Source organism: Polypterus senegalus, chromosome 1 (genome assembly GCF_016835505.1).
Source record: "Polypterus senegalus isolate Bchr_013 chromosome 1, ASM1683550v1, whole genome shotgun sequence".
NCBI lineage: Eukaryota > Metazoa > Chordata > Cladistia > Polypteriformes > Polypteridae > Polypterus > Polypterus senegalus.
Genome location: NC_053154.1, coordinates 67308008 through 67325858, shown reverse-complemented (window position 1 = coordinate 67325858; position 17851 = coordinate 67308008). Strand labels below are relative to the sequence as shown.

The 17851-nt window shown below is 34.2% G+C and overlaps 1 protein-coding gene across 1 annotated transcript in view; it reads left to right on the top strand.

Moving 5' to 3' along the window:
* The window catches only part of LOC120523789, a 126765-nt gene that overhangs the window by 73653 nt on the left and 35261 nt on the right, over positions 1–17851 (top strand). Inside the window, exon 5 of the mRNA XM_039745429.1 lies at positions 2528–2746. Within this exon, the coding sequence (XP_039601363.1) occupies positions 2528–2741 (214 nt within the window). The 3' untranslated portion in view covers positions 2742–2746. The remainder of the gene's footprint in view (positions 1–2527; positions 2747–17851) is intronic.

Sequence of the window (17851 nt, the reverse complement as noted above, 5' to 3'; positions counted from 1 at the left end):
AAAATCCATGACAAGCAAATGTTATGTTTTATGGAATCTACTAAAGCCCATTACTAAGTGTTTGCCTGTTCTTCATATAATATTACAAAATGAATGATATTATAAAAGTGCATACCGTATTGTAAGTTTATTCTTAAACATTTTAGAATTCAGAATGTAATTCTTACTGCCTCAGCATGACTTAAGCAATACTATAGCTTATACTCAATTAAGTTTGCTCAAGTATTAAAACATGCAAGGGGTTAACAAAATTTGTATGAATTTTTAAGCACAGTTAGGGTGAATGGGCTGTCTTTCACTCTGATCTAACATGCTAGATTAGATTGGCAGTCGAAAGATAGAGAAGATAATGGCATTAGCTGAAATTACTTACAGTCATCTCCTTTCTCTAAACTCTTAAAAGGGTCTGTGTGCTCATGAATAGCAAAGAAAAGTGAGGAGCTATGCATGGTTGAGGGGGGTTTAAAAGTTATGTAATGTAAAGTAATTGAGAGAGAAAGAATTGTTAAAGTTTATTTTAAATGTGGAAAACTTGCCAACCTCTAATTGATTTGGTGATTTTTTTTTTTTCCTCACAATTTGCTTTATAGTGTTTTCCATAAGTAAGCATAGCATTTCATCATGAAACATTTGGAAAGATTCACATTACAATTTTTTAAAAGCTCAAAAAATGGAGTAACTTAGTAATTCTTTAATCCATTGACCTCCTCAAAACTAGTGGATGCGATTTTTGTAAAAGTGCTGAAATTGGACTATGCAGTTCACTAAATTGATACAAGTATGCATAAAGTCTAACATTCTGCCAAATTCTGCATTAGAACATCTGTCAAAATGATGGATAAGAAAACAAATATTCAGTTTATTCCATTCCAATGACCACTGCAAATTACAAGAGATCTTTCAAGCAGCACCTGTGTAATATTTAAAGTTCTTTAAGTGAGGTATGATAAGGTCAGTGCACACCTTCCTGTCAAATGCTGGCTTTGTACAGTTTAGGAATATGTACAGTAAATCTGCAAAAATATTCAAAAGTTAAAATACATTTCTATAAAATGTATACAAAATAAAATCATTCATATTTTTAAATGCTTTAGGGGCTACATATACTCCAGCATATATGTTAGTATAAATTAATAAGCAGCAGCAATTGTGATTAAAGTGTCATAAGTTCTTTTTTTTATACTAAGTGCCATTGGAGACATGTACAAGCCAATTGAACTGAGATTGAAAAATATGTTTATTGAGGCAGAGGGCTGCCGTGAGGATTTCTGATCCATCTGCTCTTTTACAGCATGAGTAAAATGACACTCATAGTGTAACACTTTGTTCCTTTTGGATGTGTTGTGTAACTAAAGAATAGCATTTAATTTTAGTCCATTAAATACTCCGTGCACAAGAAGTGTCTGAGTTCTCATAATGTAATACAGTGCCCACCATGAACCCTCCACGATTCAATTTATATATGAGAGTCTCTGGCTTGTTCACCCAAAACAGGGTGGGTAACAGTATAAACATTTTCTTATATTTCATTTAACTTCAATCTCTCAGTCAAGAAGTAATACTTAGTTTTATTGGTATAAATACCAAAGGCTGGCAGTGAAGTACAGACATTGTTTAAGCCATCTGTTACAATGGTCTTTATAAATGCAAAAGTGCACTATCAGTGAGTCTCTGTGAAATCTAAACTGACACATTTGGGTTGGATATGGTGGTGATGCACTTAATTTGTTTTCAAGTCCTGCTGCAAGGTTGTGCTTAACAGAGCATATAGTACAATATGTAGCACTACCTACGATAATAGACAAACCTTCTTATATTGGTCGAGTTTATATATCTTTGTATATTTTTTTTTTTCAGCATCACGGTAAAGGGGGAAAAAAGCTACTTTCGGGTTTACTAGAATTAATATTTTGTGTTGATATCTGTCTTAATTAGAGAGCGAATATTAAAATTGTCCAGTTTTGACTGAATGACAGATAAAAACAAAATTACCTACACAGTATGATATAATTTCTAAGAAATTGATATCACTTGTACAGTAATTATCATGAAAGTAAATGTTTTATATTTTAAATAGCATTAGAGATCCATTATTTTTTTTATTAAATATTTCTGTTAATATCAGAAAAGGATGCATTAATAACCAACATGTGATAAAGGACAGGTGACCTAAATGTACAATTTACACATGCATCTTTTGTTAAAACACTGTTTTAAAGTACATAAAAAGTAAAGTAAAAAACTAATGAAACTTTTAGTCAGTTTGAGGTGTAGTGCGGCAAACTCTCTGGGCCTTCAGGGTCTGTTTAACCTTCCCAAGTGCAATAAAATATAATGACATCACTCCCATTAAAATATCAGCCACCAGCTGTCTTGTTATTGAAGCAGCCTGAGCTATTCTGTTTTCATGTAATTTAATTGTGAATTCAGTACTTGGGGCCTACCTTGTCGTCATTATCTGTATGTTTTACTTGGCTAGTACAGTAGTTGATTTGCTTTACTTTTTTGTGTTTTTTTTTTTTTGTAGTAACAAAGGTTCAGACGTGGAGAAGAGAATGACAAGGGGTTCCAAAAGGCTAAATGTCAAGAGATGTCCAAGCCAGAGTGGCCTTACCAAATTACAAAAGTCCTATAGGAACAAGGAGCTATTATCACCATTGAAAGCTTATCAAACCAATCAGGCCAGTTTAAAAGTAGTAGCAGATGCAAGTGAGTCAAACTTGAAAAGTGCAAAAAACTGAGCCAGGTAAAGATCATCTAAAACTGAATGTTTTTACTTGTCTAAATACAGTTTTTAAAAGAATACATTTTGCGTTTTTAATATTTACTGTGCTTTAATGTTAGTGTCTCTCAGCTTAGAAAATACCATTGGTAACTAAGCATTGTGGCATTTTTTGGTAATTTTATGTGTACTTTAACTGAAAGTCAAGGCATACAGTGCCATATAATAAAACAAATAATTTTTGATGTACTCTATTACAGTATTTTTCATTGTTATCATTTGATTCTACTTACCCTGATTAAAGTCACAGTATCTCATTTAGCTAGGCTGACCAAGCCACCCACATCTCCTGGGGAAATTACATAATGTAAAGTTTTCTATCTATCCATCCATCCATCCCAGACAAGCTGAGAAATGCAGTCTCTTCAGAATTTCCCAGGTATGCCCCTTATCATCTCTTAGTAAGTCAAGCCTTGTACCCCTTCTAAGGAGACATTTTAATTACATGCTGAGACTACCTCACAATCTTTTGTGGAAAAATACCCCAAGATAATGCTCCACTTTGGGCTGCTACTCACCTCACACAACAACAATAATCATGTATTTCATGTATAGCGCCAAATTGCACAAGGAATGTCTCAGTGGGTTTTAACAGGCCCTGTTTTTAATAGCTCCACAGCCTTGACTCCCAAGAAAAACAAAAACTCCAAAAAAAAAAAAAAACCTTTTAGAGACAAAAATGGAAGAAATCTTAGGAAAGGCAATTCAGAGACACCTTTTCAGGTAGGTTGGGTGTGCAGTGGGTGTCAAAAATGGAGTAAATACAATAAACAAAGATCAAAACACTCTTTACCACAGAGAATAATGACCTTAGCTTTGGTGGGGTTGACTATTATCCTGGTTGCATTGTTCTCAACAAGGAACTATTTCAGTGCATGCTGAAGGTCTCAGACTAGCGAGGCCAGTAGAAATGTATGACTTGCATACAGAAGAACTGCAGTCCCTAGGTTCACAAACTAGATTCTCTCCAAACGTTCTCTTTAATGGTGGATTTTGTATTTGATATACAAAGGGTTCACTTATTGCTGTTCACTGTGTTCAAATATAATTACCTACTATATATCTGCTCTTTGTATATCACACCATGTAACATAAATGGAAACATAAATTAAATGAAAATGATTAACCTTTAAATACTTCCTAATTTATGGAAGTCTTGAAACCAGTTCAACTAATGTATTTCCTTCTTCAGAGAACAGAGGTGGGAAGTACATGATGGGTGTTTTCAGTAATCTGAAACAGAAATAATTGCTTAAAGCACTAGTATACATAGGTTCACAAGTCATGCTTTCTCCATTTTCATTTCAAATGTTAGTGTTTTGCTGGTAGTTTTTGTCATAAAAATTTTGGGAAGGCTTTATAGTTTAACTTTGTTAATTCTACATATAAAAGTAGAATAAAAGTCTGGTTCGGAAAAATAAAGTTTCCAACATACGCCAAAGGTGCAGTGAAACAAGAGCAAAGAGCAGTCCATTTCCAGATAAAACTGTTATTACAACATTCCAAAGCAAATGACCTGTGACTTTATCCCCTATCTGATGGAGGGTGCAGTGGACAAGAAGTTCACAAGTATTTACTGATGTGATCAATAGGCAAATCCTGGAATCTAACAGAAACATTGTCCCACCTAGCAAGTACTTCAAAAATATGACTTATTTCTGGCCTTTAAAACAGCAAAGGTCTAAGGCAGGGCTTCCCGATTGGGGGTTGGGGTGCGAGCAACTGTTGCTGGGGGTGCCAGAATCCATCGAGGAAGAAAAATGAAAAACATTATTTGTACAAAATCTTAATTTATCTATCCATTCCTAAATTATTAAATGGGCAGGCTATTTCATATCAGTGCAATACGCTGCTTGTTAAAACGGATGACTTCCGCTCTTAGGCACACTTAGTGCTGCGTGGGTATTATGAACTATCGTATCTTTTCAAGTTCTATTTAAATTTTAAATGTAAGTAAGTTTTATTTAGTCGACGGAAATATTTTTGGTAGGAATGTAAGTTAAATTTAGTCATCATTGCATACATTTTTCTTCACCATAGAAATTTAAAGACTAAATTCAACTTACATTCCTACCAAAGATATTTCTGTCGACTAAATAGAACCTACTTATATCCAAATAGAACTTGAAAAGATATATTATTTTGAATCTGACCGCGCATTTTAGATCGACTTGACGCACACTACATCGAGCCCGTGTGCTATTGTGCTCTCGCCTGCCTGCCTCAATAAGTCACCGCCGCTTCGCTCTTACTTTTTTACCGTCCATTAAATCATGGCTAGTTGCGAAAAAATTAGAAAATGGAAGGAGGATTACACCGAGTATGGCTTTACCAAAACAATTATTGATCTATACTAAAATTTGGCAGGTTCATTCCTTACAGCTTCCTTACAAAAGTTGGGCAGGTTTCATTTCGAAATTCTACGCGTAATGGTCATAACTGGAAGCTGTTTTTCTCCATTTACTGTAATGGAGATGAGCTTGAACGCCGTGGGGGCGGAGTTTCATGTGACATCATCACGCCTCCCACGTAATCACGCAGTACATAGAAAACCAGGAAGACCTCCAAAAAGCGCTGAAGAAAACATGCATTATATAATTGAGAAGGCAGCAAAACAATAAGAAGCGAGCAAGTGACATATACAACCATATTCATGAGTTCTGCTACTTCGGAAACAAAGCACGATGTAAACCTACACTTTAAATTAAGTTCATAGACAGGCTGCCGCTGGCGTTTGTAATTTAGTGCCTGCCCATATAAGGCCGTCCGTCAGCGGCAATCCAATAGCAAACTGCCACGGGTAAATATTCACGGGTTAAGGACTGTGCTTATGGAGAGGAAGATGAGATGGTCAGGGTGGTGTTTAGCACAAACTCAGCGAAACTGCGAGAGAAAGTTTTAAGTGCCAGGACTAAGGTAACATTAAATACAGCCATGGACATAGCACGAGATGGCACCAGCAAAGCTGGGAACCTACGATGCATGTTACACGAGCGCCTCACGTGAACTGACGCAGTGCACAGCCAAAAAGCAACAGTTCCAAAGAGCTGAACAAAACCGAATTACACAATTGAAAAGGCAGCAAAAAATATGAAGCGTCTGATACATACAAACATATTCATAAATCCAACTACTGTGGAAACAAAGCACACGGTGGAAAAAGTCAATGTCCCGCTAAAGGAAGACAGTGTAAAAAACCCGTGCATGCAGTGTGTCAGGTCTCAGATAAAGAAGAAGACGAGCTGTTTATTGATGCAGTAAGAAACGAATCGATGAATGAAACCTGTCATCTTTACAACGATTGACAAACACGGAATGTAACTTGAACACAACACATCCTACAAATACGAACCTGATTGAAAGAAATAATGATAATCAAATCCTTGATGACAGCAACACTCAGTAACACTCACAAAACAAATACTGTATATTGACAGTCATGTTACGTTATTTTTAAAATGTTCCCTTTTCTTTTCTAGCTTTTTAACACACTACTTCTCGCTGCGATACACGGGTATATATATATATATGTATATATATATCCCGATCTACATACTCGAATAATGGATACTTTATTCGCCATCAATGATTGTTTTGGTAAAGCCATACTCCGTGTATTCATTAGATGAGCGGTAAAAAGTAAGAGCGAGGGAAGGATGACTTATTGAGGCATGCAGGCTGTAGTGCGCGTCAACTCTATCTGAATTGCGATCACATTTGAAAAAATATCTTTTCAAGTTCTATTTAGTCCATATGTGTCAAACTCAAGGGCGAGATCATTTTATATACTGTATTATTGTTATTAATGGCCGGGTATATGAAGCGCTGGTAACACAATAAACTACAGATCCCATAATGCAGCTCTTCAGCTGCCTTGCGAACACTTACGCGTTAATCAAGTCTAGCTTATGATGCTGCAAGTTATTGAAGCTAGCTCACACGATGCTGAAGAGAAAAGTTGATTCTGAAAAAGAGCCTTTAAAAACCGATGGGAGGCTGAGTATATGTTTACTGAACCCGTGTGTCTCATTTGTGGAGCTAATGTGGCTGTAATTACAGAATTTAATCTAAGACGGCACTATGAGACAAAACATCAGGGTAACCTGAAAGACCTGAATGCAATGCAGAAGATACAGAAAGCAGAAGAATTAAATAAGAATCTGACACTTCAGCGGACGTTTTTACCCGTGCACAATCACAAAGTGATTTCAAGTGAAGCTGCTTTTATGGGAGACAAAAATGCACCAGTGCAACTTGCACCACTTTCCCTGTTGCCAAGTAATGTTGAACCAAGTCGTCACTACGGTGTTCCCAAATCGCACTTTGCTGATAAACTGGCGCACTGAGTTTGCACGGCGCTTTGGTGACTTTGAAGAACAAAAAGTCCGTCTACATGCGGCTCGAACCTTGTGCATGTTTGGTAGCACATATCTGTGTGAGAAGCTCTTCTCAGTGATAAAGACTAACAAAACAGCACACAGGAGTCGCCTCACTGATGAGCACCTGCAATCCATCCTGAGAATCTCCACAACACAGAACCTCACACCAAACATAAACGAACCTGTGGCCAAAAAAAGATGCCAGCGTCCAGCTCTAAAATGACATATGAGCAAAGACAACTGAATGATTTGATTTGTTATTGCTGAAAGGAACACATTTTATTTATATTTCTAGGTTTTTTATGCAGCATGTTCATATTTGAATTTGTATAATTTTGACAGGATATATTTTTATGGAGAGCAAAATATTATAAGTTGTTTAAGGTTTGAGTTGATTTATTCAGGAATAATATTCCTGTCTGTTTTTACCATTCCTACCAAAGATATTTCTGTCGACTAAATAAAAATTCCTTCTATTTAAAATTTAAATAGAACTTGAACAAAAACGTATTGCACTGATACGAAATAGCTGTGTGTGTATATATGTAGATATGTATGTATATGTATATATATGTTTATATATGTATGTGTGTGTATGTACAGTATATATATATATATATATATATATATATATATATATATATATATATATGTATTTGTGTGTATATATGTGTATGTATGTATGTGTGTATGTATTTGTGTGTATATATGTGTATGTGTGTATGTATATGTATGTGTATATATGTAGATATATATGTATGTGTATATGTGTGTGTGTGTATATGTATAGATATGTATATATATGTTTATGTGCGTGTGTGTAAATATATATATATATATATATATATATATATATATATATATATATAAATGACAGCAACACTCATCACTCACAACAGTGACAAAACAATTACATTGACAATCATGTTACGTTATTTTCAAAATGTTTCCTTTTCTTTTTCATTGCTTCTTTAACACACTACTTCTCCGCTGCGAAGCACGGGTATTTTGCTAGTGGAGAATAAAGTATCCATTATTCATAAAACTTCAATTGGTGATCTGTTTTTCTGCATTAACCTCATACTTTTTCATACTTCTCAAACCAAGGGGGTGCGAAATCGTCCTCATCCATCACAGGGGGTGCAAGGGTAAAATGATTCGGGAAGCGTTGGTCTAAGGGGTGTTTTTTGGAAAGTTATCATATCTTATGGTATCTGTAAAGTAGGCTAAATAGTTTTAATTTCATTCACAGAATTTTCACCCAAAATACAGTATCTTATTGATCAGATCTCTGAGTCAAACAAATAATTATTTGTATACACCACAGAACAGGCTTACTAAGGAAAATACTTTTTCATGGGAAAGACTCTACATTATCTTTAACATTTGTGAGATTGTTTCACTGTTTAATACTTTTTTGTGATGTGCTTTATGTTTATATTGATTTTTTATGTACAGATTACAAAATGTAAAATATTATGTTGTGTATATAATTGTAAAATTGTAAATGCAAGTATTATGAGAAAAGTGATAGATAGATAGATACTTTATTAATCCCAAGGGTAAATTCACATACTCCAGCAGCAGCATACTGATAAAGAACAATATTAAATTAACGAGTGATAACAATGAAGGTATAACCAAGCAATTATGTTCAGCTTGTTGGTTCCACACTAGAACCATGTGAAAGGGTGATCATTTAGTGTCTTTGGAATTGTCATCTCGTAGAAACGTTGCATCCTATAAATGGTGTGCAAGCTGTGCATTAGGATCTGAGAAAACTGATAAAACTTTTCAGGTAAATGAACTGAATAGTGTCATTAGATTACACAACAAATCATAGTTTTTTTTTTAGACCTGTTTATCTCAATTAATGGTTAAGAGTCCATCCTGATAGTTTCAGGTTTAACTCAAGAAAAAACCTTCAATGGGATATCATACCCACAGGGGCAATTTGTAAATGCCATTCATTCTAATAAGCAAATATGGTGGAAATGAGGAAAAAACTAGGTTGCTTAGGCAAAGAGTCATGTAGACATGGGAAGAACATTTGCACAAACAATGACTGGATAATAGGAATTCAACCCAGGATCATGGATTTGTGGGAAAGTGACATTAGCCTCAGCCCCACAATGTCATTCTCAAAAAAACAGTGCAGTTGTTCAATACTTTCCTGTATATTTTTGCTTTGCCTAGATATTGACTGCATTTTTTTTAACAATTTGTTTATTGTCAGCCTTTCCTAAATAGATTAGGGTTAAGTTGTTATTTTATATATTATGATCCTGCTGAAAGAGTAGTTAATATTTTTTTCAGATTCATGGTTAACTTGAATATACTTTCTTTAATGATTTATTGTCCATTTGCTCCACAGTTCTAACAATCCTTCTAGACCCCATAGATTAAAAGCTACATCAGTAAAGAGGGTCTTTGCCAATGCATGACAATTGACGTTTTTTAACTGTTACTTTGGTTATACTGAGAGTCAGGCTTTTTTCCTTATTAAATGTTGATTTCATTTGACAATAAAAGTAGTGTTTTAAACAGTATTGATGATCAGCTTAAGTACAGGCTTAGAGCTGTATCAAGAATGAAATAATGCCTACTGTATTGTTACCAAATAATCTGAGAAGCTTTCATGTAAAGACTTTTACTATAAATCTAATGTTAATTTCATAGTGAAATCTAGATCTTGTCGTGTTTCTTTATATTGTTAATACCCTGATTTGCATAGTAGTGAAACTCCATTGTTTGTTCACTATGTTAAGAAATATTCCATATTTGAAGTCTAGTTGTGGAAATTCAAAGCCTTTTTAAACTATCAAGTTGGTTTTGCTGAACTGTTTTGTACTCTTACACGGAAGAAGACTTAATGGAACAGCTTCAGATTATTTTCATTTATCAGTATCTTCTTTCATAATGTCTTTCTATTGTGGATATAGTTGTAGCATTTATTGAATGGGACATAGGTGATAAAGAATAAAACAAAAATTTGTTTGTTTAGTTATACATTTAAAACTTTAGTAAAAATTTACACGGGCATATTAAGATAACAATTAAGATCTGTTTCTTTTATTGACTGTGTAATATTTGTCAGCTGAAACTAATACAAGTGTATCTGAAGTAACCATGTAGCGTGACTACAGTCTGACAGTGCTAGATACCTACTGTATAAGTCGCAGCATGACACCTACACTGGATTAATGTCTTAGACTCTAAAATCTGAATAAAAAACCACTGTTGATTACATAAGGAAGAATTCTAGGAAATCTTTGCATAACAATTGCAGAGTGTAGCATTTATCATAAAAGTAAATATGTGCTCTTCTCTCAGCCTCTGGTGATCACTACCAGCTGCTCTTTGCTTTAGGCATTCACTGAAAACTGCCATGCTCTCCATCATTAGTAACTAGAGATGACTGCATTCTGCCCAGCTTGAAACGTCAGCAATCACATCACCCAAGCTGCCTAACTCTCAGCTACAGCCAGTTACTGTCAACAAGTTCAGTGAGACCCCACATCTAATACTCTATGCTTAAGTAGGAATGGTTCACAGCTATTTAAAGTGAAAAGTAGAATATTTTTTTTTACCTGTATATCTTTGATTCTGGGTGATTTAAAAGTTACCTATCATTAAAATACATCTATATATGCATGAATAGGCATTGTTATTTACTGAAATTCTTGGTTTCCACTCCCCCTCCCAACCCCCTTCTTTCATGGTCTTTTTTTTTTTTTTAAAGGATGTTGTTTTGGAAAACAACCATTACAGGTAATTATAGGCTTTAAGAGCTGTGGAATGTGTAAATACACACTGTTGCTTTTTTCATCAAAACAAAATAAAATAACAGATAAGAGAGTTGTATAAAAGAAAAAAAGGTTTCATTTCATTTATGGTTAGCTTAATTCCTAAAAAGATTTTAAAAGGGTTCATATCTCATTCTTTAGTATAATTCTGACTCTATCAAGCCAGCCCTCAAAAACCAAAAGTAGATTAAATGTATTTTTAATATGCACTTCATGAAACCGTTCTCGCACTGCCTCCAAGTTTACCTAAATTATCACATTTCAGTTGCTGTGAATGAATCATGCTAACGTAAGGGGAGCTTAGTTTTATTATTTTTATGTCTAGACAAATCAACATGTGCAAACAATGTTGTTTCTCCTCTGCTTATGCCCCAGTAGGGTTTGATGATTAGGCTAATTAAAATGCTTTTAGAAGTAAAATTTCACAATTATTTTTATAAAAAGGTTTATGTAAATGCAGTTTAAAATTATGGCAATTAGTAAAAGATGCTTTCTTGTCTCAATTGGAGGAAAAAGTGCTTTGCTATGCATCCAAAAGAAATCACAAAACATTGAGCTTGCCCAAGATGTGTCTCATAGTTAATTACATGTTGCATCTTTTTTCTTTTTCTTTTTTACTATGAAAATGATATATTACTAAGAGTCTTTCATTTTATTTCTTAAAATGCTATCACTTTTGTATTTAAAAGTATAATATATATTTCTGATCCTAGGGTGAAAATTTTAGATGTGTGTAATGAAAATAATATGCATATAAAGAGTCATTAGGTACTCTAAAAGAATGACAGATTTTTGTTGCTTATAGCAGTCGGTGAGCTGAGGTAAATGGACCAATTGCTATACATTACAACTTTTTAAATCTTTGCATATTTTTGTAATAAGAAACCAAAACATACACTATTTGCTCTTCACTAACCAAACTACTGTGAATACTAAACATACTGATTTTCACTGAGATCTGATTCTTTTACTAAGATCATGTGAAGTTTAGTTTGGTATGACATTATTTCCAAAAATGTGAATGCAACATGAAGTTTATGCTTTAAGAAAAAGGGTAAAACAAACATTACAATTTTAAAAAATGAAGCATTTATTACTGGTACCATATTTACTAATGCTGTTCTTTACATCTTTTAACAAAAACTCATTTAAGAGATTCTCCTTTTCCATATTTACCACCAATATAGTAAAGTACAGGTTTTCCTTCATACGAGTTGTTAATTAGTGACTCTAAGATAGAGAAGTGTGGGTGTGTGGTGGGTGTTTACACGACTGGACACTACAATGGATTGCACTCTGTTCAGGGCTGTTACTCATTTCTGCTGGAATAGGCTGTGGCCCACCTGACCTGAACTGGATAAAGCAGGTTTGGAAATGTTATGCCTTAATATAACCAGATATAGAAAATGCATGGATAAATGAATATACTGTGTAATAAACAGTGCACCTCACACTACATTTCTTAGTGTACTTGACAACTCAGGAAAATCAAACCCCAAAAATCTGCATTTGGAATTTATTTACTTATCTTAACTGTAAATTCAGTTTTGTAGAAACCGTTAATGTGCTAAAGGTATGACTCATGTCTTGCAGAGCTGACAGAAACCTCAGTGTCTGATTTTTTTATTGTATATGACTAACTTGAGTCAGGAAAATGTAATTTACTGCTTTACTTGCTCAGGAAAAAGACCTGTTGCTATGTTTGTGGCCAATCAAAAATGCTGTGTTTCACCTTTTAAAAGCCTGAAAAAGAAGTACTGTTGCTTTCATTTACATTTAAAGATGTGTCATAAAACAGGTGCTGTTTTAAATTGCAGTGACTCCATTGTTAATAACAGCTCTGGAAAATGTCAGAGGGGCAAAAACCTGTTGTAAGGTATTAATTTCAGATCAGGTAGCTGGTAAAACAAGTAACATATCTGGGAAGCAATCTTTCAAAAATATCTGAAAATATTTAGAATGTCTATGATTATTATTTCTTTAATTTTTTTTTACAAATTGTGTGTATTTTGTTTATGCTGAATAATTTTTATTTATTTTATTGATCATGAAGAAAGTTACACAGACATCTAATTTTTTTATATTGCTAACAACATTTTTGTTATATCTAAGGTTTAAAGCAAAGGGACATTAATTAAACTTCCCTGAATTAATGATGAATAATGTAAAGCACAAATGTTTATACAGTGGTGTGAAAAATTATTTGCCCCCTTCCTGATTTCTTATTCTTTTGCATGTTTGCCACACAACATGTTTCTGATCATCAAACACATTTAACCATTAGTCAAATATAACACAAGTAAACACAAAAGGCAGTTTTTAAATGATGGTTTTTATTATTTAGGGAGAAAAAAAATCCAAACCTACATGGCCCTGTGTGAAAAAGTAATTGCCCCCTGAACCTAATAACTGGTTGGGCCACCCTTAGTTGCAATAACTGCAATCAAGCGTTTGCGATAACTTGCAAGAGTCTTTTACAGCGCTCTGGAGGAATTTTGGCCCACTTATCTTTGCAGAATTGTTGTAATTCAGCTTTATTTGAGGGTTTTCTAGAATGAACCGCCTTTTTACCAGGGGAACGTTGTGCATGAGAACAACGGAGAAAGAGTCTAAGTTTTAGGGCACCGTGTACAGTATATTAGCTCTTGTAAAGAGAATAATAGCGGCCAGCACATCTCAGTCCAGGCAAATCCCCACCACCTCATAAACAGTGGGAAAGCTTGACATAACTCAGTTTGCTATTTGCTTGAAGCCATTTCTGTCCCTCACCATGCTTAACTTCCTTTCCGTTACCTTCAAAGAAATCACTACAATAATAACGGCTCGGTAACGTGCACTGTTCTACATGTGAGTCCTTAGCTGGTTTGCTTACATTTCCATAATTGATCAAGGGTGACTCTGTGATATTTCATTATGTATATACAAGTATTCTGAAATCAGAAATACCTGCGGTGTCAGGCATGTTAGATTGCGGGTACTCGTCTGTACAAGCTCACAAAAAAAAAAAGGTTGCAGCATCAATATATAATCTGAAAATGTAAAAACATAGATTTTAAGCAGTCTTTCTTTTGTTTAATCCAGAAGTTGGCTGAGAGTTGTTTTTAAAATTATCCATTAAATTTCTTAATTCATTTACATGTAATATCAATGAGTTGCTCTTTTTCTTTAGAAGAAAGGTATTCAGCTACTGCTACATCCTCTGAAGGAAATGGATTCTTAGTGAAATTTTATTTTTCATAATCTTCTGAGAAGTGCAATTTTAATTTAGTTTTCAATTGAAAACAATGACTTTTTCTTTTGATGGTAAATCATCTTCCAGTGTTAAATTGTTTTCTCTGGGAAAAATTCAAATTTTCTTTGTCTGTGACAGTAAAACATTTACATTTTGTCCTTGTACATTCAGCCTTATAAAAATATGAGCTAAATATGATAATATAGCCAACCCTAAGTCATCAAAGAAACAATTTCTTAATTCACATTTTGAAACTTAAATGAAAAGTTGCAATACTGATCAAAGTTCAAAAAGACCGTTTTAATACCTTGCCTCTGGATAACCATCAAACTTCAGTGTGTGACAACAGTTTTTTGTGTTTACTTCCCATCTCTTTACAAAAAATTGTAAAAATTCTTGGCTTTAGAGCACAGCTGTTACAAAATTGACAATTTTAACCATTTAATCTAAACCAGTTTTTAGTTCCTTTCGGATTACTTTTGCTACCAAGGCTTCATGCTGAATGCTACAATGAGTAAGCAAAGCTTCAAGAGCCACTTTTTTATTGTACTAACAATACTGCCATGCCTTCCTGTTAAATCTTTAGCTCCATCAGTACATACACCAATGCATTCCTTCCAACGAATATCATGCTCTTTCATAAAACTACAAATAATGCCTTTTGCCTGGAAACATTTCAAGTGGAGGCATTTAAATTTGTAATGTGTATGTATATATACTGTGTGTGTATGTACAGTATTTTTTTAACTTGACAAAAAGTATGTGTGGAAACTCCTCCATGTTAGCAATAGCTGAGGCAAATGCAGTAGATTAATCATAAGTGAATGGCCAATAATTCAAACTCATCAGAAAAATGACACCACAGTTTAAAGCTACTGTTTTTTTGCTGAAGCAAAAGCCAAGTTGTTAGCTATTTGGAGGAGTCTATGCCATTTAATTCTGTAGATAACAGAATCAACAAAGAAAAACTGGTTTGATTTTAGTTTATACTAAAGTTGAGGCATGGTGGTGTAGTGATTTGCACTGCTGCAGCAGAGTTGAAGAGTCATGGGTTTGCACATTTTCCCAGTAGCTGCATGAGGGTTTCTCCACATTTCTCTGTTACCTTCCCTATTGCAAACATGTCCATGTTAAATTGGCCTTGTAAAAATGAGTGTCGATAAGTGTTTCCAGTGATGAACTAGTGCTCCAAATAGGCGAGGATCCACAATTATGGGACTAAAATTTGATTTTTATCTACATTCTGGTATGACCTGTCTGCTTCTGTTTAACCTTTTCAGCAAGAATATAATGATGTTATGTCTTCTGCACTGATGTGGTTCTATGAGTGTTAGAGTGACTATTAAAATAATCTAAATTAGTCAAAGGTTTGTTTTATCTTTGAGACATAGCCACAAAGACCAATTTATCAGTCATTTCTATCTTTCAGGGCCTAAAGGTTTTGAATACATTTTCTAAATGTTTATACTTGCTTACTCAGTTTATGAAACACAAGGTGAGGCACTAAATCCACATTATCGTTTTAACACTGTGAGCCCCATTAAATATACTGGATTGGCTTTTTATGAAACTGAGAATTTGAAATGAACTCCCCAGTTATGATAACATGCAGGTATGTACTAATCGTATATCTGCTTAAGTGTTACAAAACCTCCTTCTAAGTCTTCTGCACTTGCACACAGTGATCTAGCAAGGTCCATGGCACTTTAGTCTCCTTATACTATGACACTCTCAAATCCAAATGATTGTAGTTTATGCTTCTAAAGATAAAAAATAAAGCAAATAAAAGGACAGAGATAACTCAGGCACAGAAAACCTGAAATATTCTACCTTTTGGTATCTAAAGTAATTTAGGAAGTAGTACTGAGTGATCATGCATACCAACTAAAATAAGTCTGCACATTCAACTACAAATCTGTTATCACCTTAATGTATTGTCATTTATTGGATTATTATTTTATGTTCTTTTCTGTTGTCTTAATATTGAATTTACAATATTTTATACCATCATTATTACAGTTACTTTGTGAGAGTTGTTTTATTTCTTCAGTTTGCTAAGTTTAGACAATATAATATATATTTTTTTTTTATAAAGTATAAAGAAGTTTCGTTTTTTTAACTGAAAAATACCCTTTTTTCATGTAGAAAGTGTCAGATCCTGATTCCTAATGAACCACTCATGTAGTGCTATTATATTTTTTAAGGAAGGAAGCAGGGTGTGCCTGTCATTTCCAACAGCTTTTCCCAGTTATAGATTACGCGTTGTAAGATGTCATTCATTCATTAATAGTGTATACGGATGGCAATGCTGCACAGCAAATCTTTTTTTTTTTTATTTTTGACTTTTTCCATGGAGTCACTTATACAGTAGTTCCTATCTTACCACCTAAAAATAGTATATGAGGATATTTGTAAAGGTTTTCCTTATTTATTCAAATATAGGTTAAGTAATCCCAGAAGGTATAATCATGATGATAATTTAGGCAGATGTTAACATTATATTCGATAAAAGAGTTACTATACTTTCATCTCTGTAGTAGTGTATTACAGAACGGTGGTTTTAGCCTTAATTATGGTAAATAAAGATTAACAAAAGAGATAATGTTCACTTTAGTAGTTTAGTCTGTGCATTTTTATGAGGTGGGACATTCATTGAGATCAAATTCATGACTAACTAGACTTAGTTAACATCTACAGACAGGCCTGACATATTACCTATACCACTAGTAGATTAATCAAGATTAACGCAAGGCATAAATAAATTAACAAAGTAATTTTATGTCAGGTTTTTTTTTCCCCTTTACATAATCTAAACTTGTATTTGAATATGTTTTCTCTAAAGCACATATTAAATTCAGTACAGGTCTGGCCCAAATCAATGAATGCAGTACTGCTTTCTTGCTGGAACAGTGAACAGGAAGTGCCTTCAACCATCCAGCCTTCACTAAATTTCTGGGTCACTTAACTTTTGCTCTGGTTATGTATTAGTCCTCCATATTGATATCAACCTTTTGTTTGGGTGTAATGCTCCAGAGAGTCTGTTTTAAGACATAACTGTTTTCTAAAAAATTTGTATGTCTCGGTTGAGCACAACCACTTTCTGACTAATGTACCCTAATTAGAGGGTAAATATTTGGGAGAGACTGCAAGTTCAAAAATGAATAATATTTGCTTTGCTTTTTAATTGTGTAATATGTACTTGTCACTATTTTAATCTATTTAAGTTAAACTTTTTCCGTTTAATTAGTCCTAATCTCTCATACTGTTTTTCTAAAATGTATTTTTTGCCATCCTCACATTTCAGAGACATAAATACTTAAGTAGAAATAGCTGAAGTGTTGAGTTTCTCCAAGTGATTCTTCATTTTGGTTAACTCAAAGCTATGTAGTTTCTGCTCTTGAGGTCTCTTTAAGAGATTTTTTTTTTAAAGACATAGTGGATTATGCCAGGCGGCATGCGCAGTAAGAAGACCTGGGTTCGCTTCCCGGGTCCTCCCTGCGTGGAGTTTGCATGTTCTCCCCGTGTCTGCGTGGGTTTCCTCCAACAGTCCAAAGACATGCAGGTTAGGTGCATTGGCAAACCTAAATTGTCCCCATTGTGTGCTTGGTGTGTGCGAGTGTGCCCTGCGGTGGGCTTGTGCCCTGCCCGGGGT